General features: G+C 36.1%; 2 protein-coding genes across 2 annotated transcripts; both read right to left on the bottom strand.

The window, feature by feature from the left end:
- Positions 1–354: 354 nt before the first annotated feature.
- Positions 355–3,780, bottom strand: hbegfb (heparin-binding EGF-like growth factor b). The gene is made up of 6 exons (XM_056262033.1): positions 3,596–3,780; positions 3,030–3,242; positions 2,295–2,484; positions 1,775–1,930; positions 1,591–1,679; positions 355–1,222 (listed from the first exon to the last, which is right to left on the bottom strand). The coding sequence occupies exons 1-5, from the start codon at positions 3,636–3,638 to the stop codon at positions 1,610–1,612; spliced, it is 672 nt and encodes a 223-aa protein (XP_056118008.1). The 5' UTR covers positions 3,639–3,780; the 3' UTR covers positions 355–1,222; positions 1,591–1,609.
- A 773-nt stretch (positions 3,781–4,553) lies between these two features.
- On the bottom strand, positions 4,554–10,729 carry hnrnph1l (heterogeneous nuclear ribonucleoprotein H1, like). Its single transcript, XM_056262032.1, has 11 exons — positions 10,616–10,729; positions 10,026–10,134; positions 9,786–9,941; positions 9,195–9,338; positions 8,630–8,768; positions 6,201–6,382; positions 5,988–6,097; positions 5,755–5,890; positions 5,570–5,653; positions 5,223–5,321; positions 4,554–5,130 (listed from the first exon to the last, which is right to left on the bottom strand). Exons 2-11 carry the CDS (start codon positions 10,108–10,110, stop codon positions 5,042–5,044), a joined length of 1,224 nt encoding a protein of 407 aa, XP_056118007.1. The 5' UTR covers positions 10,111–10,134; positions 10,616–10,729; the 3' UTR covers positions 4,554–5,041.
- Positions 10,730–11,523: the final 794 nt, after the last annotated feature.

Below are 11,523 nucleotides of genomic sequence, written 5' to 3'. Positions count from 1 at the left end.
GAGAAAATATTTGTAATTGTCAACATGTTGTTTTGTCTTGTAAAGTCATGTGTGTTCTGCATTGTGGATCCTGAAGACTTCTGCCCTGTGGGAGATAAACTACAGTAAACCAACTTTGGACTTGAGCATACTAAACAGAATGAGTATATCAGATGTATTCATAACATTTCTTTACTCACCCCGGTGACCCCTCAATAATATAACCTTTCAACATGTACATAACCAACATATCCCTACTTAAACTTAAAGTACTAAAATAATATATATTGCACAAGTTTACAAATATGCTGCCAGACCTGCATCTTTCCCAGTTTCCAATATAAACAGTAAAAACATGATCACAGACTCACAATGTGACAATAATTGTTTATTCAAGTCAAACAACAGTAATATCATTGACAGAAAATGTTTGGTTATCATTGCTTGAAATTAGTAAATTAAATTGTGTTATTTTGTTACACATAGTACTTCAAAAGTGCTTTGATTAAAATTCTCGATTTTATTTCACTTAATTTAAGCTACACTTTCTCAGTAATACATATAAAAGACCTACAAAGCCCTGCCTCTGACAATCCTCCATTTTTAGAGCTCTGTAAATCAGTTTTTCACAGTTTAGCTGTAATATTATTGAAACCTTATTGGAGAGTTTTCCATATGTGATTGTAAAGTCTGTGATGCAACTTCAGTCCTATCAGAACATTATTTGATTGTATCTATCGATAATAAATATTCATACAATAAAAACACATTTACAAAACTTACAGTGTATTCAGTACACAAAATCGTTACGTATCAAAATAAATAACTAATATATTATAAATAAATAATTACAAATGCTTTGTGGCGTTTCTGACAGTACTATAGATTCAGAATGATGGGATAAACCAGAAACACCTATTTTAAAAATAAATAAATAAGCAACAAACAAAAAAGCAACTTGATTGCCGTTGCAATACATTCATCCGGTTAAGTCCTCTCTGTATGTTCCCCAGGTGGAAGAACATTGTTCTGTACAAGGAAGCAGTGTTCAAAACGTCCTTCATGCCAATGTTGACAGCCACCATAATCGCAGGACATCAGGTATGTAGGATCCATTTGAAAGGAGAGAAAGAATTTTTGAAAAGTAATGATAACCAGTGGAAAAATGTAGAAATGATGCCCCTGCTCCTCAGCCATAATGCTATCTATCCATGGGTCACGTGTTGTTTTGACTTTCTTCATCCTGTAAAACAACAATCAATATTATTAAAAATATTATATAAAGAATTATAATGTATGCATGTATATATATATATAAAGTGCTGTCCAATTGATTAATCACATCTAACATAAAAGTCTTTGTTTACATAATATATTTGTGTACACTGTATATACATTATCATATATATATATATATATATGTGTGTGTGTGTGTATACGTACGTTGTACACACATAAAATGTTGTGTTTAAATATGTGTGTGACATATCTATACACACACACACAAACTTTTAATGTTAGATGCGATTAATTGATTTGCCAGCACTAATATATATATTTTATATTTAACAAATAATGGACAAATTTGAGCATTCATTGAGAACTATTTACCTTTCTTTCCTTATCACTACTATATTGACATTGCCTCAAGTTTGACCTTTTCTTCACTTGCTACATCAGCATCATCTTTTTTGTGGAACCTGTAAGAACAGAATGCTGAATATCTTAGGAAGGTTGTCAAATATTAACATTTTAATGATTGAGAATAATACAAAGCTGATTCATGGTAACATACCTTAGTGCCAGCAGAATAGCAATGATTGCGAGACACATGAGGGACAGAACCACTGCTACGACAGCTAGAGCTGTGGTCCTGCTGTAACGCTGTTCCACCTTAGCTGATGGTAGGGTGAATAAATGACATCGCTCCCCTGAATAACCTGCTTCACATCTGTAAGAAAGATCATTCAAAAGTTCAAAATCAGTGCAACTGGAGAGAGATCTGTTCATTTAGATTCTGTTCCTATTCTATAAAAGCAATAATTCTGTTGTCTATTATTGTTCTACTCTTCTCTAATTTTGTGCTTCTGATCTATTGTTGAAACTGTATATTGTATCATTGCTGATATTGTTTGTTTCTTATGATTAACCGCATGTCTTTTAATCTTTCCTCATTTGTAAGGTGCTTTGGATAAAAGTGCCTGCTAAATTAATAAATGTAAATGTCAAGCCTTTGCTAAATAACTATCAGGAGGAACGACAACAAAAGGTTTTCAACAAAAGGTGGAAGAACAAACGCACTGCATGAAACTCACACACAAGAATGAATGTGCAACTCCCTCAGATGCTGACACACTCCATGAATGCAGAAATCTTTGTATTCCCCGAGGCAGGGGTTCTTCTTTCTCCCCTTGCCTTTTCCTTTGCCCCTCCTTTTTCCTTTTCTTGTCTTCTTCTCAGTTGTGGGCATCACCGACGGATGTTTGGATTTGGTGGAAAATGCCACTGTTGAGCAAGAAAGGACAGTGATGTCAGTTTGTGATGATCTAATATCTAATAACAGGTCTTACACACTCATTTAATACATTTTTTTTTTTTTTTACATTCATTTCATGCAGAAGTACATAACACTTAGTTTTATTTTATAATACAATATGATATCATATTTGATATCATTTGTTAATACAATTTAACAGAAGTCCCCATTCTAGTGTCATTCCAAAATCTGCCTTTTTATTTATTTATTTATTTTGGTGGGTACTTGTGTAAAATGGTGTCTATTGAAATTCATAAGATATTGGTATCAGCTTTGGGCATTAAATACATAAGTTGACCACTAAAAATAGTGCTGGCAAATCGGTTAATCGTGATTAATCGCATCTAACATAAAAGTTTGTGTTTATATCATATATGCATACGTGTATATATATATGTGTGTGTGTGTGTGTGTATATGGACACAAACTTTTAAGTTGTATGCGATTTATCGAGATTAATAAATTTGACAGCACTAACTTAAAAAAAACATTCATTAAAAAGAAGCAACTCTACCTTTTGGCATGTTAAGGTCATAATCTCCAGAGAGATAATCATCCTCATAATTATCATCATCTTCATCCTCATAATACACATTTGTCTCATTGTGGACCTGGTGGCCTGTTGTGTTTGTTTTCTCTAGAGTGTGAAAGAGGTTGACCACTGTTGTTCTGGGTTTGCCACTATCATACCTGTCGACAGAGGCGCCACTGCACACCTTGAGTAACACTGGAACAGAACAAGACACTTTTTATATATCTAAAACACATATTTTGTGTATCTTAGTAGATACAGTAAATATGTAGAAGATAAAAACATGGCAATAAAGCTGATGGTGATTATAGATACGTGTATAATGTTAAGTGTTAAATAAATCACGGAATAAATAGGGAACAAAACCAGTAGGCTAATGTGTCCAAATTGGTTATAATAACACTGAAGCAAGAAATCATTATTTTAAAAGTAAAAAAATCCACTCGTCCTCCTATAAGAACCCCATACCAAGTGACAAATATTGGGCAGGTCCGCGTGCAAGTCAGAACAGCCTATTTTATTAAAAAGCCATTGTTTTAAACACTCACCGAGACAATGGGAGATAAAGATCACAAGCCGCAACTTATCCATATTCCTTTCAAGTACAATCCGAGATATTGGAAGATCAGTTGGTCTCACTGAACCTCCGTGCCACCAGCACCGAACGCGATCTGCACGCAAATGCGCGTGCTGGGGACTGTGTCAAAAGGCTCGTGCTGCGAGCTGGGACCAAGAACGCGCGCCGTTGGTTATATAGACCTAAGACGACACACATTTCCTATTTATGAATCACTGTCCAGCCACACCTAATCAATCACCAGCACAAAAAGCCAAAGCTAATATTGAGGCAGATTGATTCATAATTTGAAAAGTCGTTAATTTGAGGGGATATCACTGATGTTTTATTGTCCAGTAGTTAATAATAAATCCATTTTTATAATGGCAACTAGTTGCTAGGTGAAGATGGTTGACCTACTAGCATGTTCCAAAAAACATATTAAACTTAAACTGGTATGACCAACTCGTAACGTTAGCTGGTTTGGTCATTCTCCACAGGTTTGGAAAGTTGCTATACGTGCTTAAACTGAAATTTTCCAGGGAACCAATATAGTCTAATATTGGTCAAACATATGGTTAAGACGCTTCAAAATGTTATAAAGTTTTCTATCTGTACGCCAATGATTTGTTTTTAGAAAAATCTCAGAAGTTAAAAAGTTTAAAGGCAAAGTTAAAAAGGTCTAAATTCACTGACTACTTTTAAATACATGCATTTGCTTATTTTTTGTAAGAACAAAGAATGTGTTCATGATTAAGTTTATTAAACTTATTTTAATTAACCTCAGTGGGATCACTGGCACCACCTTGTGCCTTAAAAAATAATCTGACAAAATGCAGACATAAATCATGTCATAAGGTGTCAAAATCTACTAATTTGGTAAGTCTTTAAAATATAGTTTATTGTTGGACCTTTACTTTAAGACAAAATAATGTGCATGAAGCAGAGAATACATTTGTGAATGTTTATTTACCATACATATGAGAAGTCAAAGACAGACCAATAGATGCAATTGCGACATCTACAATAATGAAAATTAAAATATTCATGTTGTAAATAGCCAGACAAGAAAAGAAAAACATTTCCAGTTTAAAAAAAAATCAATTTCAACAAAGTTCTTTCCGCATTATAAAAAGTGGAGTTGCAGCACCTCATGCCATGCGAGGCTGGTGTTCTACAGTCTCTGAAGTGAACCATATGTATGGAGGATATTTACAAGCATTACTGGACAATCGCCATGGCTTGAACTCAACGGCTGACCCTTCAACTCAGGAATTGCAGGAAATATAATACTGATTCCAACGTTGAGGTTCAGAGTGCAGGTGGGCAAGGAGTGAATCTGATTCTTCCCATAGTCGTCATCACAAAGAACAAAAAAACAGACGGCCTCAGCAGAATCGAGACAAACCGACACTAAAATATATTATTTTAGATGCATCTACATGCCCCAGCCTCCTCCCATGCCATTCATGCCGACTGAGCCACGGCTGCCGCCATAATAACTGTTGTTCATTCCACCCTGGCTATCTGTTGAGGTACAGGAATACACATGTGAGAACCAGGTAAGTGTGCAAAATTAGAAAATATACATTAAACAATAGTACAAAGTTAAAACGCACTGTAGTCATTGTAGCCTCCCATGCTAGACTGGTTGCTGTACCCTCCAGTGTAGCCTCCACTCATCTGCTGCCCTCCATGCCCATAAGACGACTGGTTTCCTAGAAAGAACAAATATTACACTGTTATAATATTATAATACAAATGCTATACATCTTTAATAAGCACTAGTTAAGTCTCAGCCTCAGGGTCAGCTGCTCTGCTTCAACTGTACAACCATTAAAAGTGTTTAGAATAGAGAATAAGATATGACTGTTGCATGCTGTTCTATTATGATATTAATATCACAGCAAGTTGCCCTTCGTATAGCTTTATATAAAAAGCTAGAGTAGTTGAACTAATAACTTACCCATTCCGCTCATCATCTGCCCCCCGTAGCTCCCATTACTGCCTCCTGCTGTTGAGTTTAAGAATAACTCAACATAACGGTGTTCTGAAAACAAAGAGATTTAAACAAAGACATTAAAGATTTGAATATAAAATTCCCACATTTAACATCAATAACAAAAACAAGTCAGAATACACCTAACTTACGCATGTTTGCTTTGTCCTTTGACATTGCAGCTACTGCATCTTCGTGTGTCGCAAATTCCACATCAGCCTCACCGGTTACTCGCCCATCTGGACCAACCTCAATGTGCACACGCACCGGGTTCAGAGGAGAGAAAAACTGCACAGAAAAAGTGTATTTAACACCCAATTATTATACATTCACAAATTAATTTAATTTTCACATAAAGTCATAAGATCAAGCAAATCAAACTTACATTGTAGATGTCAGGTTCTGTTGCCCTGTAAGGGAGTCCCCTCATATGAACACAATGACCCGTGGTGCTCTGAAAATTACCACCATCACCATAACGTCCATCTGACACTCCTATTTCAAAAAAATAAATAAATAAAAACACACAAGCAAATTCAAAGCAAGTACGTGCTAAATCACAAAAATGTGGCACATCTTCTAAAGAAGCTGGTCTCACCTCCACCGTATCCTCCACGTCGCACCCGGTCAAAAGATCCCCCGCGACTCATGCCATTGTAGCCCCGGCCTCCTCCGCTGGGTCGGTCGTACGGCCCAGGTCTCTGCATGCCCATGCCTTTACGCGGGGGCTCGTAATGTGTCCGCACTTCAGCTCGGCTGCTCTTAAAGATCTCAATATACCTACAAACATACAGATGAGCACTAAGGTGCAATGCATGAACTCATCACAAAACACTCCTGTTCAGGAGTTCAAATGGACTGCAAAACAATAAAACTGGACCTTCACCTGCTCAACATGTATAATATCCATGCATTTGAGAGCTCAATAACAAGTATTATTGATACCATCCATTTCACAGAATTGTCTCCACTTCTAGATTTATAAAAGAACATTGGGGCCTTTTTATTTTATATATATACATTTTCAAATATACCCAGTGCTGGGTAGTAACAGTTTATGTTATCAGATTTAAAACAATAAATACTTGATTAGATGATCACTTTACAAAATGGCAGACAATTCGTAATTCATTTTTTCGCACCATTTTTTTTCTTCTTTTAAATTTTCCTTTCTAAAACTGCAGATTGCTCGTCTATAAATATTTTGACTAAAATATTCCTGTTTTATGGTATTGCATGAGTCAGAGGCCACATAGCATATATTTTTTTAATATTTTATCTTTTTTGTGTTTTATTTGGTTGTTTTTATGGTTTAATTTTGACCCTTTCATCAACTTACAAACCCTCTGCAGTTCCTTCACAAACTCGTTTGGAAAACACTCACGTAATGTTTAATGCACTTTTTTACATTTTTAGTTTTGTTCTCTTTGAAAATTTATATCACTATGGTACAGGATAATCCTATTCAAATCAATGTAATATAAATATGGAAGCAAATTTTTTTTTTTGAGTTAGAGACATTTCATCTAACAATTCCAAGCTTAAGGCTGCACAATAAATATAATTTTAGCATCGATATCACGATGTGCGAATCAGGGAGAGTCACATTGCAGGATGTGCTGGATTCTCGGATTAACTGCAAAGTTTAACCCTCACAGAGTGAAAGCTTATCACTTGCACGCATTTTACATTATCATAGCACACATGCAAAATTATGTCAAAATGCCCATCTCTGTGAGTATCCTCACAAACAGTCACTTATGGCTTACGTGATTGTAAATAATTGAGAAAGGGATGCGTGTCAGTATATTGGATCTGTGCTTTTGGACTTAAAGTGACAGCATCCTAATTTTCCTGCTGCTGTCAGTGTTGTTAATTAAACAACAAAATACCAAGAGAAAATCACTTTTGCAGCTTTAACAAAGAATAATTATATTCAATTTACACAGTGAAGACTATGCAGTGTTATTTTACATGATTTGATTATTCAATTTCTGTACCTGAAAACGGTTAAGACTTACCTGAAAAACAGAGAGCACTGCTTATTTAATTTGTATCTTTGTTCTATTGTATTTATCTATGTTTGCAATTTGTTATTTTCTATGCAGATTCACTCCCCTACAAAATCACCCAATCATTGTGAATGGTTATTTGTTTCCAAATAGAGGTTAAGTAATCTGGTGAAATTATTTTCAAAAAATATTGTAGAAAAACTTGTTTCTTCCAATATTGTGCAGCCCTTTCCAAGCTAATATCTCACAATTCTGAGTTTATATTTAGCAATTTTGACTTTTTATTTCTAGCAATTCTGAGTCTACATATAAACAGAATTGTGGGATATTAAAAAAAGATTGCAATTAACTTTTTTTTTAATTCGCTGGCAAAGCAAGCTCCAGTAGATGAGTTAGGAAAAAAAGTAATCTAAAAGTAATGAAATAGTAGAAAAACCTAAAATGTGTAATGTAACAATCACATTACTACCTGCAATTTTCATGTAATTTGAATTCAGTAATGGACTACAATTTGTAAATAATCTACCCAGCACTGACTATACTTTTAATACTTTTCTGTATCCCAAAATTGCAGAATTCTAAGTATTAAACGACGTTACATTTTGCTGTGCCGTTCATGCATTAAACTAACGCTTACTTCAGTATGACAGTAAACAGAGACCTATTACAGGATCCAGACTAAAATGGTATTCAAACTGGCTGCTGCAAGGCACACGTTTGTATGCTTAAGAATTAGAAAATCCCATGATGCTCAAGTGCACCATTGCTACACACTAAATATGCATTCAGCCTTTTTGAATCCAGACATTTTCTTTCAGCACTGATGACTTCTCACAAATAATCATAAGAAAACAAAACAGTAGGACTCCATCAAGGCCCTGCGAGCCCTCTGATAAAGACGTTTGTATGTCCATGTGGCGTGTGTAAGTTCATGTTGCATACCACTTTGAATGATTACTGTAGTAGGTGTTTACCACATGAAAAACAGCTTAACCATCCAACCATCCATCCCCACCTGTGCCCTATTCTTTCCTTGTGTTTCTTTAGAGCCTTTTCAGCTATATCCTGTGAAGCAAACTGCACGAAGGCCTCCCCCGTACTCCTCCCCTGGAAGTCCACCGGCAATGTTATCCCATTTGGCACGATTTCCAACCCTTCAACCCAAGGACAGATAACCCCAACGGGGACATATTAAATAAAACCACATGCCCATTTACAAGTGTTGCTTTGTTCTTTTCTTGAATTAAAATAAAAAAACATAAAACAAAAAGGCATATTGCAATGAATCCTACTGGGAGAGTTCCACCACTTGGGAACATGGCCTACAAGAAGGCAAGCGTTCCACTAACTTGGCTTAGACTTGATAAAGTGGCCATCCCAAGAGTTGGTAGCTAAAAAGGTAATATCCCTAATGTAGCAGAATAATTTGGAACAACAATGCTGGATTAAGTAACGAATCAATGTACCAAGTTATTCTAGCAACCATGGGAATGGTCAAATTCACCTCAATGAGGACTACGCTTGGCCATTACTTCTCCCGATGACTATGTGAAGGGCTGCAAGAAAGAGTCTGAATATACCTGAGAAAAACTGCACAATCTCTTCCTTGCTACATCCAAAAGGAAGGCCGCGCAATCTGACCAGTCCGTCTCCCTCCGTTTCCGGACAGTTCGGACCAGTGTGCTTCATAACCCAGTCCATTTCCACATTGTTTGATTTGAATACTGAGAAAAAGAGCATAAAGAGGACAATTAAAAACTACCTTTCAAAAGTCTGGGGTCGGCTAGTTTTTAAAAAAAAAATTTTTTTAAGAGGTCTCACCAAGGCTGCAATTATTTGATCAACAATATAGTAAGAACAGTAAATTTGTAAAATATTACAATTTAAAATAACTTTTTAATTTTAGTGATGGCAAAGCTGAATTTATCATCAGCATTACTCCAGTCATCAGTGTCACATGATCAACAAGAGACATTTTCATATCACACAGTATCAGTTGCAGTCTGACACCTTATGCTTGACAGGATATAATCAGCCCTTATCATCAGTTATTTTTAAAGTTAAAAAAAAAATTGCTAATTGGTATCGGCTGTTACATTGGCGCATCCCTAGTACAGACCCAAAGTTTTGAATGATAGCATACAGAATTCTACAGACTCTGAATTTCATACCTTCCACATATCGATGCCCCATTGATTCTCTGTCTTTTTTGACTGCCATTTTCAGGTCTTCCTCTGAGTCCAGCTCCACAAACGCTTCTCCGCTCGGTCTGCCTTCTCTTGTGTATGTGAAATGAATGGCTGTTCCATTGTTGGCAATTTTGCAGCCTGAAAACAAAAGTATTAACTTTGTCTTAACTTATAAGCAATAATAAGGGTATTATGGGGATTGTGAAGACTCCACATTCTTACCTGAAAAAAACCGGGAAACTTCTTCTACAGAGCACGACCAAGGTAAACCTCGAACACGGACGACAAATCCTTCATCATCAGCCATGATAACAATGAATGTGTTTTTAAGCTAGAGAAAAACAGAGATTGGTGTAAACAATGGAAAGAAAAACGTTCACTGCTCAAGCATTACTAATGAAGAAAACAAATCGTTATAAAACACTCTAGTCAGTGACTGAGATGCAACAGAAACTTCAAGCACACGGACTATTTATAGCCTTTATAATAGCAGTGTCCACACCACTTCAAGCTTTAGTGGAAGCTGGCTCGGGAACAGCTTAAAATATGTTACATCATCAAAATAACTGACTGCTAGTGTTTACAATGAAAAAAAACAGCATCTACCGACTCTCTTGTAAAGGCGCATTAGGACAGATAAACGGCTAACGTTAGTAGCGAAACAAAGAGCGCACGTAACGTTAGGCCTTCAAAGGCCAGCAGCTTCACATCAAACACTCCTTTAACGCAAACAGGAATTAAGCTTGTAAAACAACGGTTAAACCGTGCGTTGTGAACTACATTTTTCTGAAAACGAATAATGGAACTGATACCTTGGTATAATTGATATTTTCTTTGCTCGGCGTGGTCACGTTTAAACGTTTCTTTGATTCTCATTCAGCGCAGGTTCATTACAACTTCCGGTGAGTGTCCACGCCCATTTCCGCATTCAGAACCAACGTGTTGCTTCTAGCTGCTAAACCTGAAATTTATTTTGCTTACATATTATTGTTGTTAGGTTATTATTTACTTCGTATATGTTTTTGTAATTGTGGGCTAAAAGTTTCACACTTTGCTACTTTATACCACATAGGGCACCTAAAACAGTACATTTTTAAGCAGTTTTAAGCCACTGATCTATATAATGTCATTCTATATAGATCAGTGTTTTAAGCACATTTTTTAAGCGCGCAAAGCAAGTATAATGTTATGCAAAACTATTTGCAGCTAGTGTTATTATTATAAAAAACTTTTTTGTTATACATTATTATTAAGCAAAAAAAAAAAAAAAAAGTCATTCTTTTTTATATTTAAAGAAACATTTGATGTAAATTATGTCAAACTTATGTATAATATCATCGGCCGCTTGTCTCATACGTGGGGTATTTATTTATTATGACCGTCTATGATTAGACACTAAAATGATTTGCAGGAAAATTAAAATATTGGAGGATGCGGGCATCGATCCCGCTACCTCTCGCATGCGCCTACTGCTTCCTACCGATTGAGCCAAAGTAAGCCCAAAGTAAGCCCACGTGAGCCAATCGCGTTTCTCTGCTGTGGCTTACTTTTGACCAATCGCGTTCTCTCCTGTGGCTTACTTTTGACCAATCGCGTTTCTCTCCTGTGGCTTACTTTTGACCAATCGCGTTTCTCTCCTGGGGCTTACTTTTGACCAATCGCGTTTCTCTCCTGGCTCTGCTCCCTGTGGCTTACTTTTGACCAATCGGCGACCGCTATT

Source organism: Rhinichthys klamathensis, unplaced genomic scaffold (assembly GCF_029890125.1).
Source record: "Rhinichthys klamathensis goyatoka isolate OS25496 unplaced genomic scaffold, OSU_Roscu_1.1 h1tg000191l_1, whole genome shotgun sequence".
Lineage (NCBI taxonomy): Eukaryota > Metazoa > Chordata > Actinopteri > Cypriniformes > Leuciscidae > Rhinichthys > Rhinichthys klamathensis.
The sequence above is the reverse complement of the archived record's forward strand: the minus strand, read 5'-3'. Positions and strand labels throughout refer to the sequence as shown.